Genomic DNA, 25,092 nt, shown 5'->3' on the forward strand with positions numbered 1-25,092 from the left:
TTTTTGTATACAAGATCTTATCAATGACAAGTTGTTATCAATTATTGTTACCATAGCAGCATTGCTTCATAACCAATCAAAATCATTCATTTCTTTCAGCTCGTTATAGATAATAAGCTTTATGAAATATGGCCAGGAAACACCTCAATCATCACACGTTTTGAATTTGTCGAAGTAGAAATCTGTCTGATCAATCAAATAGAGTTCACTCATTTCACCTTGACTAATATGCCTTATGCTCTATGTATTCAAGTTAATATTCAATTGTCAAGTAAGCACAAAGATGTACTTGTAATGTGATAATGTTTCATTGTAAAGTCATGTTATTGTAGAGGTATTAGTAGGTTTACATGATATAAATATTTGATATCAAAATGCATTACGTAATATTTTTTTTTATCGCAGTACCTGAAGTGTGTGTTTTATGTCAATCTGTAAAGATATTAAAATGTTTACTTATGAACAATATTCATTTTGTGGTGGCATCGTTGCTATATTACTCAAGGGTCCCATTGCATAAAAGCTACCATTATGGTAATTTATGGTAATTTTGCCAACCAATGATAGCTACCATGGTAACGCTGAACACCAACTGATGTAAATCAAGGATTCCATTCAATGTAACAGGCCCAGTTGTATTGGGCATGCCTGTATTTCATGTATGCATTTGATAGCGCTTCCCACACAAAATGGAAGTGCTTGGCAAAATGCTGATATACACATTTTACATTTCTTTTTTTAATATTTATCAGGAAACGTCAAAATACAGGAGATAAATTGAGCTTTTTGATGATGTCAATGAAATCATTTGCCTGTGTAGTACTGTATTAAAGAGTACCATTAATTTTTTGTACCATGCTTATTGTGCTTAGCCATAATTTTTCTCCCAATCAACAAATCAACTCATTGCAAATGTTAGTTTTTGCACATGCTGAATCATTATTATTATTTTTATTATATTTATTGTGCTGGCCTTGGTGCTTGTTATTCAATCTTCACTTCCAAAGAGAATGTTAAGAATTAAGTGTGAAGTATGCTGTAGCTGAAAGCAAGTTAGAATGCAATAAGTTTTCAAATAGCTGCAATGTGTGTCTTCAAGTGCAACTGTTCTCTACCTGATGTACATCATGGAAAATTCCCCATAAATCCATGGACAAATAATTGACTTTTAATTTCAATGAAATTAACAGTATTCATAATTATGTACTACCAATAATTTTTCTATGCATATTCAATCCCCTCCTATCTCGCTGTTAGAACTTTTGCTCATTCTTACAACTGATGTTGCCATATAAAAGTCTAAAATGTAGAGGGCCTATGTTTCTTGGTTCATAGGGTAGAGACAGGGTTTAATAATTGGTTTTAAAATATTATTATTGGTGCTGTGGATAGATTTGAATTCTCAATGCATTTCTGTGTGGACAAGGTGAATATTTTTAAAGCAATGATATGTATATTGCTAATAAGTAATTTGTAAGGTCTCCAATTTTGCTAAATAGCAAATGCATGTACCGTATTGCAATCCAAAAGGCAACACAGATATATGCATTGCATGTATGTTGGCACATCAACACATATGCAGGTGTATTGTACATAATCATACTGCTATTCGGGGTATTCACTTAAGAACATTGATTTTTAATTTTTCATGAGGACACAAGAAACTGGGGACTTGAGTGAATGGGATGGAATGATGAATGAAAGTAGATTAAGCAAGATAAAGCCAAAATATTTTTTTATACCACTGTCCAAATGCAATCTTGGGCCTGTAACACAAAGCTTAGCGATGATCATAGTACATTTTTCTACGATTGATTGCATTGACTACAATTTACAATGAATAGTGAAAATCAAGCATACGATCAATTGCAAACCTTTGTGTTACGGGACCCTTGTCTCTGGATATTTTATATGAAAACTGTGCTATTTTACTTTATCTTTATTTTGATTTCACAATGATGAATTTGTGATCGTAAAAAGACATTTAGATGGTGGATTTTTTTAAAGTGTGAAATAGGTTTGTACTATGATATTGATATTTCTACTTATTTTCTTTTGTATGTTTCCTTAGCTTCGAATATTGCATTGAAATATTGCTAACGTTGTTCTTTCATTAAAAGAAATTATCATGTCAAGTATTTATCATTCATAAAATCAGTACAATAACCGCTTATTTTTCTTTTTGTGTTCATTATTCTTTATACCACTTATTTAAATAAAATGTGATTGAAAGAAGTTTGCAACACCTTTATTTTATTGTGTTATCGATTGTATATTTCAGGAAATGTGCAGCAGAAATTTGATGAAGCTTAATGGATATGCTATTGATTTGCCATTCCAATTATTTTTATACTGAAATTTGACAGAAAATTCACAGGGGAAGTCAACTTGCATTTGGGCAATGGATAGAACTACTTTTTGTTCTCCCTCTCTTTAAATCATTATCCTTAAAAAAAATCTGATTTACAAATTTCAAATATCTAAATTCTCTAAATTCTCTAAAATCTCAAAATTGATAGCATTGAGCACTCCAAATTTTACAGGCCATGTTTTGTAGCAGAGCTTCACTTTTTCGCCCATGCCAGGTTTAAAGAATATGGCGTGTGAAGAAAATTCAACTTCCATTTAAATTGGTACAAATTTAAAGTCTTTGTGACACTAAGAATAGAAAAACACTTTATTCTTTCTTCTCTTCCTCCCCCACCCCTTCCTCCTCACCTTTCAATTCTTCCTGATTTCCTTTTTGGTAATTACACTTCTTTCCCCCCAACCTATTTCTCCTTATTTTTATTAACCTCATCATCTATCACTTGTTACTTTTCCCTCTCCCCCTTCTTCCTATGGGTACAATTATCTTTACAGAATACAATAATACTAATAGGCATTTATATAACGCCATCTATCTAGAAGTATTCTATTCTGAGGCGTGCAGTTATTACCCCAAATTTAGCTCGAGCTGCCTCTCAGCGCTCATGCATTCAAGGAATTTTCCTGCCGGGTACCCATTCACCTCACCTGGGTCGAGTTCAGCAGTGTGGATAAATTTCTTGCTCAAGGAAATTACGCCATGGCTGGGATTCGAACCCACGACCCTCTGTTTCAAAGTCAGAAGACTTATCCACTGGGCCACAACGCTCCACCAATTGAGAGTCAAGACCTCATTGAGTGCAGTGAAATAGGAATAAGCCTGGCCTTTACCCTCAAGATGAAGGAGTAGGGGAGAAACATTAGTATGCAAATTTACAGTAATTAGAATTATCTTCCATATATCAATGAAGCAAATAGACCAGCATTTTTTCTCAAAATCTATAAATTTTATTTCAGAGATTTTAGTACAGAATATATCCAACAATCAAAAATATACATATAACTGCGAAAAAATATTTAGGTGAAATATTTACAGCTTACATCAATTCAAAGAAATTAGTATTCATAGGAGTTTCACTGAATAACAACATTTAATTGCTTTGCATGATCCACAATAACAAGTGATCCACAACAAAGAATTCACATATTTTGATACAAAATAATACATATCTTTCGATTTACCCAAATCAGTTTTTCAGAACTGAGGTGGCTTCCCTGGGTAAAACATGATATTATTATTATTGATAGATATTAAATGAGTGATTTTCTTAGATGTACATACCCTTAGTGAATTCGATTAGTTTACATTTTGCAATCATCAAAATCAAAGGCTTTAGGAGAGGCTCTTTTATCTTGTATTACTATTTTACCTAAATTTGCTATTGCTTATAACTAAAAACACCAGAAATTTTACATGAGATCTTGTCATTGTTATTAAGATATGTTCAATGACTGGAATAGTACAGAAAAACTTCATACTATTCAAGAAGCTCCTTATTTATTGCTTTTTCATAAATATTTAACAATATACTATCAGTATTACATACACAGATTTCTACACATTTTCCATCTGATGAAAACTTAAATTGATCATGGCAATACTGGCAAGGTTTCCACAGTAATACTGAAAAATTGTAATGTATCAATAATTTCATGAAAATATTTTGAATGCTATACATATTCCATGAATGACTACCGGTATTCACCTTGGGGTATAGTGTAAGAAGCAACTCTTTTAACAAACACACATGCATAGTTTTGGAGATATACATTTAGATTGAAGGGCTCATATAGAAAATGGTATTTAACCAAAAATACATTTCATTCAGGCAAGTCTTTTGAAGACTCTTTAAATTTGCAATATAGGTAACAAAATCACAAAGCTAAACTTGACTGTTGAAGTTCCTTCAAATTGATCGTTGCTAGTTCTATTTAAAGCACCTGTTTTATATTTCATTACCATGGATATAGACTATCAAATGTGATAATTGAAAATGGTTGGAAATAAGAATAAGCTATGTTCTTGATTTCAATGCATTTGGATTCATACCAAACAATAATGGGTATATTTTTATTTTTTGCATGATTGAATAACATTAGCTGTAACAAATCATGGTCTTATTATTTCATGAGATTCTGATAATTTTCATAATTTGACCTATGATTTTTTTAAAAAATCAGTTGAACAAAAACTGAATGTGTTAATCCTGGGAAAATCTTAAAATACAAAAATGCAATTTATACAATTATGGCATTTCATTTTTCAGAATTCGAATCAATCTGAAGGGCTGCTCAATTAATTCAAAGTCCCATAGAATGAAGTTACTGACTAAAGTGAATAGTCTCAAATTAATTGAAAATTTTTCATTCCTGTACCATTCACATCTTCAAATTTACATCACTTAATTTTGAATTTCGAATTGACCATGTCCCTTGTTTAACATATCTTTGAAAAATATACTGATTTCAACTGGCATTAGAAATGTAAAATTCAAAGGAGCTATTAACACATTCCTCAAGACAACAATAAGGCACATTGTTTAAAATTGAATAAAATCACTATAAAAAAACATCAGGGGGCTATTTAACACATGGTAGTATATTTGTATTTGAAGTATGCATAGTTGATGAAATAGCAGCGACACTTGTGGCAGTCATAGCAGCAGGAGTAGTATTAGAAGTAATTTAAGAAGGGATGCTTATGAGTTTAAAAATATTAATGAACAAAGCCCTCACCCCCCCCCCCTTGAAAATAAGTGATACTATTGAATAGAAATTTTCATCACTAATATGTATTTCAATACTAATAACACAAAAATTTGTTGTTACTACAATTCTTAGAATTATTTTTTTTTGGGAAAAGGACTTAAATCATCTTTTAATATTGAAAAGCTGAAGCTAAAACTTGTTCAGTCTACCTCTCGTTTGTAACCTTTCTATGAGAATATATCCTACTCATTTAAGGTGAGAGCAGAAATATGAGGACAATTACTATGCTAGATACATACTTTCACAGACAACCAGATATAAGCAGTCATAAGCTGATTATCATGAACATTCATAGTTTTGAGATATAAGTTGTTTATCAAATAAGGAGTCTACCATGATCTTATAAAACAAATAGTAGGCATCATTTCACTAGGGCAGTGGTACAATTACCCAGTCAGTACCTTTGATATAATTAAACTATTCTTGGTCATGCCTTAGGCCAGCAAGAACTATCTCAAAGGTACCTTATACCTCCAATCCCTACTAGGGCCCTCACTGATGTAATTCATATTAAGGTAATTAAATTCAATTGTTTGATAACAATATGTGGAATGACTTTGGCAAATTCATTTCATTTGTATAATTACATCATTCGTCAGCAAGCAGCAGGGGTCAGAAAGTGAACAGTGTAAACACACTTTTCCTCTTCAAAAAGCTTCGTAATAGAGTTACTCAGACCACATGAGAATTCAATCTGCAATGAGAAAGAGTGAAAAATAGAATATTAGACAAAAATATTTAAACTAAAAAATTGAACAATCATATTCATACATCATAATAAAACATTGTAAAATTTCTATTCTAATTAATTTTCTTCTGTGCAAATTGAAGAAACATTCAATAGGTGAGCAATCATAGAAGACCAGTGGTACAATCTAACTCATCAATATGCCATAGATTATGTAACAAGGAGCCATGAATGAGAAATGGCCACACTTTGATAGATGGCCTTGCTTTGTACACCAATATTCTGTACAGTGTGATTTTAATTATGAACTCAATAGAGCCATCTATAATTGGCTTGGTCGAATTTTATGATAGGATATCCTGAAAGAGTGTTGATCGTAGTATATAGCCTATAATTTGTCCACAAACGTTTTATCTAGAGTATCTGGACTTCATATAACCTAAATACCTATCTCTCTTTGATCCCCTACAACTCTTGTATTGAAAGTTTGTTAGCATTAAATGAAGAAACAGATGTACTTTAATCAGTTTGTTAAGATTTAAGACAATCAAATAAATAGCTTCGGGGACACTAGTTTTAATCCAATTTTTGTTAACTTGGCTGAAAAGATTAACAAACATAACAAAAGACTGCTGCCTTTTTAATTCATTTATTTCACAAAGAACGGTTCAAGACCCGGTTAGGACCTTAGAATGCAATTGAGTGAATGAACCGTTATGATAAAAAATAATAAAAATAATAAAAATTATCCTACAAGTGTTTTGTAGGTTGGAGGCCTGATCACAAACAAGAAATAATCTTATTTCATGTTCTGTCATTCATTAATCTACATGGTCAGAATGGCACTTCTGTGCCAAACAAGGCTATTATCCAAGGGCTCCAGATACTTTTAAGGAACTCGTAGGCACCTGTTGTAGGTTAATCATAATACTTTTCATATTCTTCTTCCTCTCTGTCTCTCCTCACTTTTCTCTACCTGAACTATTATCATTATAACTACCATAACACAGAAAGGGACACAAGAGTATTATTTCTCACCTCTGTCCTGCGACCATCACCTGGACAACCTCTCCTGTCTCCACCCATCATGACCAAGACCAGCTTGTCAACCCGACTGGTATCCCACTGTCCTTTGCTGCCTAACTTGAACATGTGACCATTCTGTGTCTGTTCTACTTTGTTGAAGGGGCAGATATGGTAGGATGCTGCATAATCAGCATGATCAAAACACTCTTTGCTCAGTTGGTAAAATTCTCCCTGCTTGCCATAAATATCCTGCTGTTAACAATAACAAAGAAACAATGAAAAGCATTCCCTATATCCATGTATTTTGTACATTCTCTGTAAAAATACCAATGGGTTTTGATGGATAACTTAAACAATTCAATTTTCTGACACTTTCATCATGCATGCAAGAAAACTGAATTGAGCTTTCAGGTGTTTTGATTTTGATTTTTGTATTAAATTTTGGAATCAGCAAACATCGGAGGTAATGGTAATGATAATGATAATGGTGCTATTAAACTGAAGATTAACGAATATGACGATGATTGTGATGATTATGGTGATGATAATGGTGATAATAATGATGATGGTGATGATGATGGTGGTGATGATGATGGCGATGGTGATGATAATGGTGGTGATGGTGATGATGATGGCAATGATGATGGTGATGATGATGATGATGGTGATGATGATGATGATGATGATGATGATGGTGGTGATGATGATGGTGAGGCGATGACAATGATTGTGATGTTCAGAACAACCCACATTCCCCCAAGATTCCTTTCATCTGCATACATACTATGTGCACAATCAGATCACAAACACAACAAATTAATGGAAAGTGTAAGAAGACTAAAAGAAAATGTTTACTTACTGAATTTTTAGACAAATGACCCTGTGCTCTAGCTATATACTGTTGTTTTAAACGTAACCCTATCTGACGTACTCTCTGATCTTCTCTCTCCCTGTCTACTAGTTTGCTGCATGTATCCACACATGGTGCATGTTGAATGACATCACTCAAAGGAAAACCTATCAAGCAAAATTAAACCTGAACTGTTAAGGCAAATACAAATATTTCTTATCAATGTCAGAAAGAATGAAAAAGTAATGTCTTTATTACATGATACATAGTCCCATCATTCACAAGAGCAAACATTTATTTTGTTTGCTCTTCACCCTCATATTCTGGTTTTTCTATTTCTTCTATTCTGGTTTTTCTATTTCTTCTAATCTGTATCTTGATGTTGATTCTTCCCCATTTGTTAATATTTCTCAATGTTACTCCATCCAACCATCAAGGTTTCTTACAATAATAAATAAGTTATAATTGTAATTCTTATGAAAAGTGTATCAGGCTACCTTTTTTCCCTTTAAAATCCTCATAAGAGGGACTTTATTTGTTCATATGATATTTACAATCGTTAGTCACATGTATACAAAAATATAGATTAATAAGATAACAAGTCCTGAAACAGGAACTTGAGGATTGAAAGAACTTTTGAGACCTGTTTTAAATCAAGTCTCTTCTGATTACATTTTCTTTTTAAATAACTTTGAATTTCTACCTTAAGGTCTTTCACAAAAATTACCAGGTAACATATATGCCATATATTCAGATCAATAAGATTTCATAAGAAATTTGACACAAGCATAACCTCAAACTTTTAGGCAAATCTCGTGTGAAAAATACCCTGATCTTTTGTTTCTTTCCATTATTTTCAATTTTTATATGATATGAGGGACAAATTGATGGATATTTTGTTTACTGACCTTTGACCTTTACTGATGCGAGGCCAATTTTCCACTCATCACTTCCATCACAGCAATCGCATATACCATCATTCACCTTACCAGACGGCAAGAATTTGCTGTTGTGCTCACAGTAAAACCTGAGGAAAATGATCAACAAATAACAATATCACACAAATATGTTGACAGGGAAGTGAGGATAGAAGTCCTATGCTGCAAAATATTCTTGTTTTCTGATAAAGAATAAAGCCACTGTAATGACTGAAATAGCAATTGTTACATTATGTATTGTTTTTCTCACTTCTGTGTAACAAATTATAAGTACAATTGTACAAAGACTAAACACTACGCCAATAAAATTGTCACTGCCCTCCTTGAATAATAATTACAAATGGAAGAATATTATCAGTATACATGTAGATCAATTGAATCAATAAACAGGAAACATATGAAACAAGCCTTTTACCTCTAAAATGGAATTTTCTAGGAATGGAATAAATAATAACAAAAACATCAAATGCTCCAAGGCAAATACTTTGCAGTTGAGCAGCTGTTTATAAAGGTAAATCAATGTGGGCATCATTTCATGTTTTGAGTAGCAGGAGTTCATAGAAATTATTTGAAATATATAAAATGCACACGATAAAAGATTTTATATTGAACTAGGGAGGAAAATAAAGCCTGTCCGTTGCTCCAAATCTGAAGTGAAGAATTGAACACAATTTTTGTTTAAGTTGTTTTAATCATGATGTAAAATCCATATTCCTTAGGTTTATCTAATTGTTCTGGTGTTGTTATTGTAGTTGAACTACATGTGTACTGTACATTCTCAATGACCTTACAATTGAAATTAAAAACCCCATAAACCTCAAAACTGTTTTTATTTTACAATACATGTTCCTTTGGTTTCATACAAACAACAAAATGAGAGACAGTTTTATACAAAATTCCATAAAAAGATAACAAACTCATGATTTTCAAATAAATTCTGTGACATCACATTGGAGCTTTTCTTCTATAGATGTAATAAGCACAAATAATCCAATAAACTGTAATTTTGAAATATTTCTAATTATTATTTTTTCATTTATACATAATAAACAATCTGCAAGTTCATAGCTCTGATCCATTGATGATTTTCAACAAAAGGCTTCATTGGTAGGTTTCTCATATTCTTTTTAAATCAGGGTACTAACTTCCACATAAGGGCAGACTTTATGCAATTAGTCAAAAATTCTTTATTCTTCTGTTTTCTTCAAGTCTTAATTTATTGATAAAGGTCATCAAATAGGGAAAGGCGGGGCAAAATGAGCCTTTTTTTTTTGCTTTTTTGCATGTAAAGCTGATATGAATAATAATCTTGTGGAAATAATTACTTTAAATGAAAATTTAATTCTTGGAAACATTTTTTATCTAAATGAAACTTTCTACGCCAACACTGAAATGTCACCTTTGAAACAAAAAGTTGAAAAAATGGCTCAACTTGCCCCACCCATGGGGTAAGTTGAGCCACAAAAAGTTATGGGGTAAGAACCAGCATGACAGTTTTTTATTTAAAAGTCTTTTCACTTGCTAATTCTCTATAAATACTAACATCCACTAAAAGTAGAACAACTGTCTTATGAATATGGTCCCTTCTGCCTGCATATCAATGGCCTTTTACAGTTTGTTTGTTTCTATATTATATATTACCATATGAATTACCATGACTCAACTTGTCCCATGTTCGCTGCCTCAACCAAATCCAATCTGAACTTCATGGAATATTTTCACATACACACATTTTTTTTATACACCCATCATGTAAAAGACTTTGTCAAGAATGAGGATCTACACCTGGACCCCGTCTTACAAAGAGTGACGAGTGATCAAATTATGGACCCATGAATCGTAACTCTATGGAAATCCAAAAGGGTCATATTTTATTCTAAAGAAAATTTGCACAATGTCCTTTGCAAACATAGAGAAGCACAGTGAATTTCAAGACAACAATGAATGCATGAATATACATCATACTAGCTAGAAAATATTTAGAACAAACATGCATAATAGATGTTGACATTGCTGGCCGTCCATAGATTGGATCAATCACATCTCTTTGTAAGCAGGGGCCAGGACTAATAAAAATTGTCATCTTATGTCCTTATTATATTTAAAGATGATGTGGGTTAAATGCACTTATCTATTTCACACTTTCTTACTATTTTGGCTGAATTTTTTAATTTTCCCTATGAGAAACTATTTTCTGTTTCAATGTTGAACACAATGTGGTGGGGTTAGGGGTTATGTAATGGGTCATCAATAAATGACATCCCCTCAATGTCTGAATCATTCATAACTGGCCTGGGGTGGTGTCTCAACTTACCCTTAGGCTATAAAAATTAGCCTACCTTCTCCTAGTGTTGTCATTTTCCTCACACAGTGCATTGTATATAATGCCATGTAAGACACAAAACAACTACTAGAATGTTGTAATCACCTTGCATGCGGGCAAGCATCTGTACCAGGTTCATCTGATCCATCCAATGGACAATCACAGTACTCATCATTGACAGCCCTCATAGGAACCTTAGCTGATCCATCAATACAATGGAACATTCCATCCTTGTCTGGTACGTAGTGTAATAGGTCATCTGATCGAACTCCCAAGATAGTAAGTGATTTTTCATGCTTGACTTTAATGCTATCTCCTCCATCTTATAACAAATCATAACATTCACAATTAAAACCTTGATTAGTAAAAAATAAACGATAGCAAAACAATTTTATTTGAAATTTATTTCATTTGTTCTTGGATTAATATCTCTGCATTAATCATTGATTTAAACACTATCATCATTGCTTTAGACATGTTTGTTAGAATTTTTACTAATATCTGAGTATTCCTAATATTTCAAATAGAAAATTAAAAGATCTGTTTATATTTATATTGAACAGAATAAGCTTTGTAATAAACCTCTCCAATATATATTTTCGAATTCCAATAAGCTTTCAGGATACAAAAATAATTTATCAATATCAGTTAATTTTCTGGAGAGAATTTCTCTACAAAAGTAACAATGTGCTCTGAGATTGTTGCATTCTTAGTAAAAATCATTTTAAAACTTCAGGTGAGCCCATAAATATTTTAAGGGAGAAGGTAGTCATAAAGAGACATTTTAAGAAGTTGAACATCTTGCCAATGGGGAATGAAAACTATACAATTTTGAGGATTTAACATTGAATTTAAAAAAAAAATTGTCAGTGAGAAATTAGTGCTCGTTGGGCAGATACCAAATTGTATTGGTTACTTGTTGGAGATTTTGAGTGGTGGAAAGTTATGACCAGTAATTGACCACTGAAGCACAACAATACTGTAACGGCATAATTCCAATGATGATTTGCACAATTGTTTCCTCACACAATACAAATACAGATTACTTGACCAGTGCTTCTGAGAATATCAATACAATTGTGAGTTAATGAATGGGTGCTTGCTAATCCTGACCTTGGACTAGTTACCTAAGTAATTTCTTACCAATTTCTAATTTATCTGTGCTGTTATTGTTGAGTGCCCTCAAGTAAGTTCCCTGGAAGATGAAATAGATAACTGTGGCAAAAACAAGCAGGCATAAGTACCTTGACCATCTTCGTCTCCGGAAACAGATAAGACGTCTTACACCCATACTACATTGCGTCTACACCAAACTTCAAAGGCCTAGAAAATCAAGACGGAAAACATGCAATGATTAATCATCATTAGTGCATTTAAGTGAGAAAAAAAATGTGATAAAAAAATAAATAGTGAATACATGTAGGTGATGTCATCAGTCTATCTATTTGCGTACTGACCATGGACGTGCACATCACTGTTTGGGAAATCAAGCAAAATTTACAAATGTCATAACTTTCTTATTCTATTTCCCATTTCTTAGGTAATATCTTAATTATCCCCTCTTGTCTTGTGAAATATAGTTTTGATCCTCCCTTACTTAACATGTGCAATTACAGTACATTTTTGTGGCTTAATCAAGAGGGTCCTTTTGTAAAATATATATCTTTATATAAATTCAAACAATAAAAAAATATATGCACATCATCGACTCTTTCAATTGCATATTAGTCGTGCATATACTAACTTAGAGTGACATATGTTTTGTGAAAAGTAAGCAAAACCTAAAATGTCATAATTTCCTTTTTTTAGGAATGGGGTTGGGATGTTCAGACACTTTGAAATTTTGAACATGAATCCTCCGTATCAAATTTTTTGTGTAGCCTTATAGTTATTAGGATTAGATGATCTACACCAAAAATATTAATTCAATAGTTGTAGACTACATACTGTATATTCTTCTTTAATTTTCTCTATAATATTGCCTTCCATTTTGTACTAAAAATTAATGAGCCTCTGCTTGTAAACTATTCCAAATGGCTGTTTAAAATTGATTGTCCGGACACACAACTAGGTAGACCCCTACTACTAGTATAGTGAGACCATCCATTCAATGAACAAGGTTATGATATGAGTGAGACCACCTTTCTTTTGAAACCGAGCACCTTGCATGCTTATTGCGTATTACAAACGATACGCGCGGGAGGGTAGGCGCAGTGTCCATATGAACAATAGACCAGTTTGAAGTTACTTCAGGGACAATTTTGGTCAAATTACCTTTCATTTCTTTCATTATGATAGGCAGATTTCAAAGCAAGATATTACGTAATCTTGCCTTACATAGCAGGATGAAGAAATTGAATAGACCAGGTGACTAGAATAGCACAACAATGAACACATTATGAAGGTATCTGTTGCATTCCTACTTTGAATGCATATCATAGCATGTTGTACAATGTATACTTGGCAAACTATGAATACCAGTCGTTCGTGGACGCATTGTTATTTTTGGTGGATGTAAATGAAAACCACAATTCAAAAGAATATAAGCATAATCAAGACATCAAATTTGGTGCTTATCTCATTAGATTTTAAACCACCATGTCACTTCAGTACAAATGACCTTCCTCTGATCATGCGTAGAATCTTTTGATCATGCGCAGAAAGGAACTACGAACTGGCTTATAAGAATCAATTTTACAAGAGGAAAAGAGGGATTAAAGGTAGGAAATTTATAGAATTTATCATAAATATAGTGACCAGAACTGAACCCCACTGCAAAAAAAATGTTCATATTGTGCCAAGAAATCAGATAGGAAACAGCTTTGGAACATATACAGAGATGCCAAGTTCAAAGACCAGCTATGCGTGAGATTTTCTGTGAATCTGAGTGAGATCACAGACATTGTGTACAACGTGATAGTTGCGTGAGACAGAGATTTGAGGGGAACAAGAGTCCAAAATGCTTGAGTCTCACGCATAATGCGTGAGACTTGGTAGCTCTGCATATATCCGTCAATCGTCGAATCATATGCCCAATATCGCAATGGAACTAGTAGCAAAAGAACCAGCCAGCCTGATGACATCATGACTTGGAAGAGTGAAAATATTTCACCAGCACGACAGTCTCGATTCAAGTTGTTGGTGCATAATAGGAATTTGAACCAAAAAATCAACAGGTTGCATCTTATGTGAAAATTTATTAGGTAAAGTAGTCTACGCCATGATCTTTTGATAGCGAAAATAAAAGAATAAAAATCCTGAATGCCTACATGTAGAACGCAACCAGCAATACAACTTCTGATGTGAACAAGCAACGTATAACTGATGTCGCACGTCCTCTCACAGCTCTCTACATACATGTATATCATATGCGAAATATCTGGATATTGTGATTCAACCTTCTTCAGCATCAATAATGAAATATAGGCCTAGATCTTATCATCTAAATCTATATTTTCATAGAAAGACAAACAAGAGGAAAAGTAAGGATTTATATTGTTTGGTATAGTAGTGTCATAGGAAAAAATTTCACTAGGATTTAGGAACGTATTGTAAAATTTAATGACAATGTGACAATGTCTTCTCGGGTGTTGTGCCTCGCACTTTCCTGTGAACGATGCCCGAGTTGGAACCTTGACTTGAGTGGTCTACCGTCTAGACCAATCCAATTTTATGAAATTTTCAGCATTTTTTCTTCAATCTAACTTGTAATTTTGTCTAACTCTAAATCAACATTTTTCTTCAGTTCAGTGGACTTGAAATTTGAATCTTGCAGAGATGCCAAGTTCAAAGACCAGCTATGCGTGAGATTTTCTGTGAATCTGAGTGAGATCATAGACATTGTGTACAATGTATATGGGAACAGGCTGTGATAGTTGCGTGAGACAGAGATTTGAGGGGCACGTACGTGCATCTGTCAGTTTGCAAGCTATAGACCCAACGTCAGCTTAATGGGCGACGCCATATTGCCAGATTCTGGCCAGATTTGGCCCGCGCCCTCACCGGCTAACGTTGAGCGCCATTCATCTATACACTAATTCCTCTTGATTACCATTGATAAAAACCTCGTTCAAATCTTTTCCGGAATTCTTATGAATAAGCGATTGATGTTTTTCCGTTAATCAAATATCCATTATTACACCCATATTTTTGTGATATTTATAACTTTTTATTTTAATCACAATTTCAGTCCAAACGCGGGTCAGTTTTTGAGAACCCACGTTGTTTGTGCATGCCCACGTATGGCCTTACGCGTATTGAACGGAATGATGTTGGGTCGAACAACAGAATATTGTTGTGATTGTTTGTTCCGTGTTTGTTGGGGATGAAGCTATGATGGCGACCAGTCACGTTTGACAGTACCGCCAAATCGTTAAGATTAACTAATTAAGGTCAAGGTGAGATAAGAGAAATGAGCAAGGCGCTTTATGGGGGGGGATAGGAGGGAGAGAGAGAGAGGGGGGGAGTTAAGAGGACCCAGTGGGGATACAGTTTCATCATCAGTACAGGGCGTCGATGAACAACTTAATTTTTTTTCTTCAAAATGTGGAAAGTGACAGAAAAAGGTTAATTGGTTCTGATTTTGAAAAAAAACAACCCAGAATTTATCAAGATTGCTGTTTAATATTCTTCATCATGGTTGTAGAATTTAATTCAGTTTATCTGATAAGTATAATTCTTTCAAACAACTCAAATTGTGATTAATCGTATTGGATTTATTTCACTCTTTTCTTTCGCCTTGTTTTTTTTTTCTTCCAAAAAATCAGGGAGCTGAAAAATATGAGAGCTAGAACGTAAAGATATGGACTCCGTAACACAAAGGTTTGCGATGAATAGCAAATATGAAAGAACGCTTCTGATTGGTTCTTAGTCAGTATTTTGCGACAAATGCGCGTGTAACATTGATCTTGATTAGCCAATTCATTTAGCGATTGATCGCTAATCTTTGTGTTACGGAGCCATGGCGTAGCTATGCACTTGCAGATCCAGATTGATTTTCATGGGGGGCACTTAGAGTGCCCCTATATTTCTTCAGTATTATTTTTACACGCAAAAAAGTCAAAGAAGACATCATGCCACCGACAGCTGCCTCGTCAAAGGGAGGCGGTCAATTATTTTGATTTTTTTTTCATTTTGTCCTCGATAAGGAAGCGGGGGTAGGTCAATTCATTTTATATACATTTCTTGTGTTTATATATGGGGGGGGGGGTCTGAGCATGTTTTTACAAGGGCTTGATATAAGAGAAATGGCATGATTTAACACAATAAAATGTATCATGGAGGTTAATACTAAATTAATACACAATTAATAATTGTTTTACCGTAATTGAAAATGAAAATAATAAAGGCACCCAAAGATCACAAAAACATCTCATAAATACAGGCCTAAACCTGTATTTGAAGTTGAACAGGCATAAAGTATAAATGTTTAGCTATAGCTGATGCTTTGATCCCGCAACCAAATAATGTTGGCATAAACTAGCTGTTATATCAGTGGCGTAACGAGCGAAAAAAATTGAGGGTTATATACGATATGGCGTATCGATCAGGCAAAATTTAAAAAGTATTTAGTAAGTTGCAACCGACATGAGCATAATTTTGATGTTTTTGTTACAAAAATCCAATTGAACAATTTCGCAAGATTCTCTTTCCTTTTCCTCTTTTTTTTCTGAATTGGGGGCATGCAAGACCCCCCCCCCCTAATTATAAAGCACCACTCTTTGTTATGCCACTGTCTAAAATTGGATTTAAACTTTTAGAATTTTAATCTCTTATCTAATTAATCTAAAGGGATAAGAGTAAGACAAAAAAATAGTTGCAGATTACTTATTTCAAAGTATTTTTACTTAACTCCCCAACTCTGCTCTTGCTGCACTGCACGTAACGGCCTTCCACCAAAGGGCCAGGCCGACTCGCCCCGTGAGCAAGTGACCGCGTTCGCGTAAGTTCACCCGAAGCCATGACTAAATTCTGACCATAAACATCACCTAACTAATCACTCTCTGACAATATTTCAAAGTGTATTTTATTACAGTCGATCCTTTGGGCCATTAAACGATAATATTTCCAATGTTATCATGACAAATAATTTTAATGAGATAGTGGCATTGTAGAAAAAACAAATTTATAAGCACGAAATGGCACCAGATATATGGCGCAGCGTTCGGGACTGGTGAGTGGGACGGCTCGCTTGGTGTTTTCGCCCCGACGAATTCGGCGAAAACGTTACCATTGCGCCGTGCGAATGTTCAATCTGCGGCTCTCAATCAGAGACTTGAATGTCTCTTTTTGCATTATCGAAAATGAATCATAGACTTTGTTTGCTTTATTTACAAGTAAGTTGCATATCCGTCGTGATAATTAGGAAAATCCATGATGTCTTCTTCTAATTCTGTAAAAATTACGCCTTCAAAATGCCTGTGTCAGAAAATTGCCGGAATTCATAAAAACTTGCCTAAAATATCTCTTTTTGAAAGTTCATCCATGGTCTGGAAAAAAATGTTACAATTTTTGTAGAAGTATACCGTAAACAAATACATCCTCGATCACTGAAATAAAGTGTATGCTATGGCGATGGAAGTCGCCATTTTGGAAAATATGACTCCAGAACCGGGTTAATCTTGCAAGTTACTTTTACTTGTTGACACCCTCTAGGGGCATCAAATAACCATGTGTTATGTATCATTAAAATCGGCAGACTTTCTTCTACAAGTTAGTGACGATTTCAGTTCAATGTCGGCAATGTTTTTCGTTACAAAAAGGAGTTTTTTGGACACTTAAGGTAAATCAAGTTTCTATTTTCTTACTTCAAAGCTGTATAAACAGAAAATTTCCCAGGGAACAGTCAAATATCAGATATGAATTAATTCTTTGAAGTGTATTTGTATCAGAAAATCTAATTTTGATATATAAGAATGTGTCGCATAGCTGCGCAAGAGGCGAATGCAAGCCCATTTTGTGCCGCCTAGAGTGTGATTTTGGTGCCATGGCTGACCGAAAGAAGTGAGTGGGCGTGGTGGCCATGGGTGTGGTACTTGATGCATGTATGTTATTGTTAAACCCATTGAAAATAGTTGTAGGTGATAAGTTGTGCATTTGATTTCTGCATGAATTATGTGTATTGATGAAAAATTAATGATAATTTCAACTTGATATTTCAAGAAAAAAAAAACAGGCGGGAGTTAAAGCATGAAAGTTTAATTCCAGTCTCATTTTTTTTCATGGTGTACAGGCGCAGACCATGCATTGACTGCTGCCTGGTACTGGTATCAAAATGAATAGATACATGACTATATCTATATTCTGTTGTTTTGTGTCATCATATCAATAAGCTGTCTCATCAATTCACATGATGTACACAATAATGGGTCCCTGTTTTATTATGTTTACTAGGAGGGAGATTATTTTGTAAATGTGATTTTAAATGTAGTAGAAATTCAGATAATGTCAGAGACTTGCTTTTTAACTTTATATATTCCAATATATTTAATGTTAATATATTCTATAATTCTAAGCAGTGGAGTACATTTCTAGCTACTGTTGCAGCTCCAGCTGTCTGATCTCGCATTCTCGGATCTGCAAACAAGTTTGAGACATCATGGTAATTATTCAGAATACAGAGTGAACATGGACAAACAGAAAGAAAAAAAAATATACTTGCAAAACTTAATTTTCTACTTTTGAATGATATAAATCTTACAGATACCGGGTAGTGGGACATTCATTTTTATTTTCTGATTAAAGTCTGTTGAGGAATGAGACCCCCAAGAGTTGATTATTTTTTTTAACAACGCAAAGCGTCCCATGCACTTCTCTTGTCTTATTCTAATTTGTTATCTTTCTTCTTGTATACTATATTTTCACAAATAGAAGCTGTTTGAATAAGAAAAATATGAAGGTAACACAGCCATGCTCTACAAGATCACCTCTTGTGTTGCATTTTAGTCAAATTAACTTAGTAACCTACATGAAAAAAAAGTATGGAAGTTTCTTAGATCTACAAGTACCTGTAGATCTGCCACCCAATGGGTACTTGTCTTGGGTGGCAGAAAAGTTCCACGTATAGCGTCCCTTTAAGAGGCCGTATCTTCAGTTATGGTGCTCCAATTGTAATTTGGTCTTCACCATTGAATTTGTCTTGAAAAAACCTTTCAATAATTCAAGTGATGTATAATTTGTCTGTATTTAAAAAAAAAAAAAAATCATGTAATATAGCTATTCTATATATTTGAGGAAACTCTCCAAACGGGTTAAATACTAGTGCCCTTACGGCACTCCTAGTACCAATGAGGTCCAAACATTAACATGTATGGACCTCATAGGCGACATTACCCAAAAATATGGGTTAGACAATGCTGTTCTGATTTCCAACCCAAGACTTTGGTAAATGTACGCCTTAATACAAATTGGAGTTACGTGATATGACTTTCATTTGGTGGGGATACATTAAAAGTATTAATTAAGTAGTTCAAATTAAAATATATTATCATTAAACTTACATTTCAGGCCCTTTTTGTTGATTTTCGGTGAGCGTTCCACACAGCTGCGACGAGTGATCAACTCCGAAGTGATACGCGAACTGGTCAGCTGATCGGTCAGGTGATCGGTAGATTATCTTTTTGTCAGACGTTCATAATTTATGTAAAGCGTATCAATCTTCAGTATCTTGATTCCAAAGTATCAGTATTGCAGATAAATGTCATTATTGATTGGAATCAGTGGCGGATCGGGGGGGTGGGGGTGGGGGTGAGCATTTCTGCCCGATCCCCCTATTGAGATTTGTAGTAAATATTTTGGAATTAAATACGTTGTTCATATTAGTTATGCGACCCCTCCCTTATGATGATCACAGTATTATTTGTAATGGGGATATTTCGTTCATAATTATTCTTGTCTCTTCTTTCTCCTTTTTAGCCTTTTTTTGCTTGTTAAAACCTTTTTTCCTTTTTTTGGGGGGGGGTCAAAATTACCTTCATTTTTTTAGTGACAATCTTTTTTTCATTTGTCCAGTTCTACGCGAGACAAAATTACCTTCGATCATTATTATAGTTAAAAACTTTTTTTATTTTTTATTTATTTATTTTTTTTTTTGGGGGGGGGAGGTTGCCAAATATCACGCGAACGTTTGTCAGCTTTTACTGTTTTATTCGACTTATAATCAAATATTAAATGGGGCTTACCACAGTTTTTTTTAAAGTCAATTCATAAGAATATTCCTCCTCGGGATTTGAGCTTTCTTTCATGAAATATCATTTTTTTTCATGATTACCAAAAATACTTAAAATTTTTTATCGGTGTATGCCTATAAAGCTTTAGCTCATGCGTTGCGCCTGCCATATTTTAATGCTGATCAACTTTATGCTTTTAATGAATTCCTAAAAACAATAAATTCTCAGATCATCAATTTTGTCGCAATCGAATAATTCGATTGCGTCTCTCTATCAGTTTTGAATATTCATAAAAAATATCAGCTCGTGCTTTTTGCTCATAATATTTTGATTAGTAAATTCTTCTCTTATATAATCGAGTCGGATAGATAGATAGATAACTAGAGAGAGAGAGTTGGGGGGGGGTCCCTCAGCTACTTGTCCTCGCTTATTTGTTATTATTTGTTATTATGCTCATGTTGTGAGAGCTTTGTGTTTTCACATTTTTTTCTTTTTCAACCTTTTTATTGTCTCGGAGCTTCCCTCTATTTCTTTACACTATAATGTAGTCCTGTTTCAATCATTGGCGGCGGAAGCCCCAAATTTTAGGAGGGGACAACCTAAAAAATTTTGACAAGCAAAAAAAAAGGCTCTCAACCCAAACATTTTAGGGGGGACGTAGGAAAATAAATTGACAAGCAAAAAAAAAAGGTCAACAACAAATTTAGGGGGGAACGTCCCCGCTTCCGCCGCCTATGGTTTCAATTCTTTTTTTGTTCTCATTTCAATGAAAACATCATTATTAAACTGACGTACATGTAGAAGACTTTATTACGAAATTTTGACATTGTTTTGTTTCATTTGTTTGGCTTTCTTTTTTTCTTCTCCTCATCTTCTTTTTCTTCTTACTTTTTCCCTTTCCTTATTTTCTCTTCAGTATTTCATTCAGGTATCCGCCAATTTATACAACACCAAGCATATAGAGGCGGATAATCAGTGAGGGAGCATGACGGTGTGCCGCTCTAAAAAAAAGGAGGAATATTGGAAGAAAAAAAAAAGAAGAAGGGATGGGGAAAAAATAAAGAAAAAAAAAGATGATGATGGCAATGACGATGATGAAAATTATCTTGGTGATGATGATGGTTGTGGTGACGGTTGTGGTGATGATGATGGTGATGCTAATGATAGTGGTGATGATGATGATGACGAGATGTAATTTTGTTATTTTGTCTTTGAAAAAATTAAGTAGTGCAAAGTTGAATTCATTTAAAGTTTATTATGAAAATAGCAGAAAAAAAATTGGTATGCGTTCGAGGAAAATCCATCCCCCACCAATCTTTTTCAAAGGTAAGATTTTTTTTTTTGCCCGGGGGGGGGCCACTTCCATTCACGAGTGGATACCATGCGCGACCATGGGGTCTCGAAAAGCACCCTAAACACGTAATTTCCATATTCTGAAAATGCACCCCTTAACAAGTATTGGCGTGTGAAACCCTACCCTTAACAAGTATTGGAAACAAAACGATACTCTTGGCAAATATTCCCTGAAATGAACCCCTAAACAAGTACAGGAATGTTTTATTGTTACGGGTCCTTCGGTCGTCGGCTTTACCTTATTTGGTTTAGTACGACCCCACCTTCTACACCTCGCGCAAATCAGACTCTAAACACGAAGTGTTGGAGCAAAAAGGACATCCTTTATAAAACATTTTGATTTTGTTTTATCATCCCCGCAAATTAGACCCTAAACATGACGGTTTTCCTAGCGAATTAATAGATACCCTTTTTTCGTTATTTTTGTGTTTTTGACACCCTTATCACGTTACGTAGGTAACGTGCCCTATCGTGAAAAGGACATCCTTTTTACGTTTTTTTTTGGTCGCGCATGGTATCCACTCGTCAATGTAAGTGCCCCCCGGCCCCCCGGGTTTTTTTGTGACGGCGTAGGCCTTTGCAAGCAGCTATTATTATGGTAAAAAAGTAAATGAAATGTCAAGAAATACATGATAATGATTTTTATGGTACATTTTAGTAGGCCTATATCAATTCATACTTGTTATCAAAAAGAAAAAAGTGGGTCGTTACGGACCATTAAAAATGGGAAATTTGGGCATTTTATATTTAGGATAGAGCAACTGCTCGTTATAGACGTCACAATAAATCAAGCATTCTAAATTCATCAACTCCATTTTTTGTCAAATAACACCTTCATCGATATTTTGAAATGATTTTTCTCATATTTTCATCATCTTTTTATCAGGGTGAAATTCCCCTTTAATTTACAAAACAGATTCGCAAACAATATCAAGAGTAGTGGGAGGCAAGGGTGGAAATCTAAGGTAGGGGACCAGGGGCTGGAAAACAGGCAAAAAAAAAAACAAAAACAAACTAACAAAAAAAAAACAAAAAGGAAGGTTTATCACCCCCAAAAGAAGGTCGTCTCGTCCAAAATACATGTTTTACTTCGATTTAAATGATGTAGGCCTATTTCTTTCCATCATATATAAAAGAACAAAAATAGTAGGGGGACATTCGATAATGTGCCCCTACTATTTTGGGTTAGGGGGAAGTGTCCCCCTGGGATTTGCGCCCATGTGGGTGGGGGGTGCTGCACCTCCTTTCGGAATCATTATGGAACAGTGTGAATAGTCGCTGTGATTTCGATCTCATACCTATAAAAAAAATAGAACAAAAGAACGCCTTGACCACAGGCCAAAATGCCTAACAATTTTTCCGCGGCATTAACAACTCTCGTAAGGGGCGCTCCATTTATAAATAGAGTTGCATGTGTAGCTGTCTATGGCAACAGAATCTATCGCAGAATTGAAGCCAGAAGCGTGGGAATTTGGCAGAAAATTCAAGAAAAGAACCGGTGAGTACCGATTTAAGAGTAATTATATATTCATTAACATTTATTGAATCATAAGAATAAAGATTTTTTACGGAAAGAAAGCTTAGTTCTAAGCTAGGGCTGCCCAAATGCGCGTGAGTGGAGTCTCAGTTTCTTAACACGGGTAAGTATTGCGGTGTCGCCTAGAGTGCCTTACGGTACCGTACTTTCATAGTAACTTAACGTTTGTTGAGGAATTAGGTTGTGAAAAGTAGCTCCCGAAATAAGTTTTTTTTTAAATAATATATTTTGCCTGGCACGACCAATGTGCTTTATCCGGGATTTGGCCCCTGTGCAAATCAAATAACTGCATCACAAAATTGGGAAAAACGCTTTAGACATGCGTGCATAAAAGTTGCATGTACCATTATCTGAAATTGTCTAACGCTGGTAATGGTTAAGCTACGTCTCTGCACTGACTGCAGAATGATCGATACCATCGATGTCCATACAAAAGCATGAAATAAGAATTCATTGGCTATTATAAATTATATTATATGATCATAATAAAAAAGTAGACTTACACTTTACAGACTTTAGCTATGAGTATTTACTTGATTTTCAACAATGTCAAACAATGTTCCTATCATGTCGTTTGACAATTTTCCGTCCCCTCGATGATGTTGATATCCAATGATTTGGGTCGCGCATTGTAGTACCGTACGTATCCACTCACTCGTCAACAATGCGCATGCAATGTCAGTGGCCCCGGCCCTTTGCCCCGGCCCCGGGGCTAGGTCAAATTTGCGAGGGTATAAAAATTAAAACTAAAATGTTTTAATAGGAATTTACATTTTGCCCCAAGGGTCTTTATAGCATAGGCGGCGGAAGCGGGGGGGACGTGTCCCCCCCTAAATTTTAGGTGGGGGGGACGGTCCCCCCCTAAAAATTTTTTTGCTAACCTTTTTTTTTTTTTTTTTTTTTTTTTTTTGCTTGTCAATTTTTTTCCCTGCGTCCCCCCCTAAATTCACGTGGACCCCCATTGAAACGTGTGTTGTCCCCCCCTAAAATTTAGGTTGATTACCTTTTTTTTTTTTTTTTTTTTTTTTTTGCTTGTCAAAATTTTTTTGAGCACTTGTCAAATTTTTTACATGTGTCCATCCCAAAATTTCAGGTAGACACCCCCAAAATTTTTTTCCTTCCGCCGCCAATGCTTTATAGAGTACCGTTTTGCGTGAGGTGTGGGAGCTGCATGGGGCTTATACTAAACCATAAGGTAAAGGTAAAACCGACGACCTAGAGGTTCAATTCAGGGTATATACAACACGTCTTTATATGCGATAAAGCAAAGCATATTCTTTTCTCTCCAAGTGGTTTGAAGGGAGTAAAAAAACGCAGAACCCAGAATGGATTTTTTTCCTCAATTGGGGCTCCTAAGCTTTTGTTCAATAAATAGGCAATAATGCAAATAGGATGGGGTAATTTCGACAGCCTGACCGGAGGTGGTAGGCTTTTATTTGCCTGCACTTCTATATATGTGGCTGATATAAAGCAAAACCTATTCTTTCCTCTCTAAAAGTGGTTTCAAGGTAGTAAAAGAGGCAGAAATATATATCAGAAACGCCTTTTTGCCTAAATGGGGTCTCCAAAATCATGCCGATAAATAGGCAATACTCAAGGGGGAATTCGACAACAACCTGAAGGCGGGAAGGCTCTTATTTGTCAGCAGATCTTTATATGTAGCTGATTGAGCAAAGCCTGTTCCTTTCTCTCCATGTGGTTTAAAGATAATAAAAAAGGCAGAATTATATGACTTTTTGCCTTAAATGCTGAATTTTTCAATAAATATAGGCAATAATGCAAAATGGATTGGGTAACTCCGACAGCATCCCGGAGGGGGTAGGCGGGTTTTTTTTGCCAGCACTTGTTTATAATGTAGCTGATAAAGCAAAGCCTACTCTTTCCTCTCCAAGTCATTGCAAGAAAATAACACTGGCTGTACTATATAGTAGAAACGCCGGCCCTTTTGCCTCAATGGGCGATTCAAAATTATGAAATATCCAATAAATAGGCAATAACATAATACAGAGGGGGGTGACTTATAGACAGCCCTGAAAGGGCTAGATTTCGATGTGCCAGCGCTTCTTAATAATTT

General features: G+C 34.7%; 1 protein-coding gene across 2 annotated transcripts; it reads right to left on the minus strand.

Moving 5' to 3' along the window:
• Positions 1-3,298: 3,298 nt before the first annotated feature.
• Positions 3,299-23,613, minus strand: LOC121428184 (glucosidase 2 subunit beta-like). Of its 2 annotated transcripts, none has more exons than XM_041624798.1 (7): positions 23,522-23,613; positions 12,105-12,284; positions 11,067-11,283; positions 8,609-8,727; positions 7,710-7,867; positions 6,863-7,099; positions 3,299-5,830 (listed from the first exon to the last, which is right to left on the minus strand). In XM_041624798.1, the coding sequence occupies exons 2-7, from the start codon at positions 12,250-12,252 to the stop codon at positions 5,732-5,734; spliced, it is 978 nt and encodes a 325-aa protein (XP_041480732.1). In that variant the 5' UTR covers positions 12,253-12,284; positions 23,522-23,613; the 3' UTR covers positions 3,299-5,731. The 2 variants fall into 2 exon arrangements, with proteins under 2 accessions (XP_041480732.1, XP_041480725.1); XM_041624791.1 differs by having other exon boundaries at positions 6,863-7,102.
• Between the last annotated feature and the right edge of the window lie 1,479 nt (positions 23,614-25,092).

The sequence above is a fragment of the Lytechinus variegatus genome, chromosome 1 (genome assembly GCF_018143015.1).
Source record: "Lytechinus variegatus isolate NC3 chromosome 1, Lvar_3.0, whole genome shotgun sequence".
NCBI classification, from domain to species: domain Eukaryota; kingdom Metazoa; phylum Echinodermata; class Echinoidea; order Temnopleuroida; family Toxopneustidae; genus Lytechinus; species Lytechinus variegatus.

Excerpts from the sequence above, each read along its gene's own strand:
- LOC121428184 (XM_041624791.1), bottom strand. The coding sequence starts at position 12,252 with ATGGGTGTAAGACGTCTTATCTGTTTCCGGAGACGAAGATGGTCAAGG. Across the intron at positions 11,284-12,104 it reads CACAGATAAATTAGAAATTG|ATGGAGGAGATAGCATTAAA; the intron begins GTAAGAAATTAC and ends ATTTGTTATAAG. Across the intron at positions 5,831-6,862 it reads GTGATGGTCGCAGGACAGAG|ATTGAATTCTCATGTGGTCT; the intron begins GTGAGAAATAAT and ends TTCTCATTGCAG.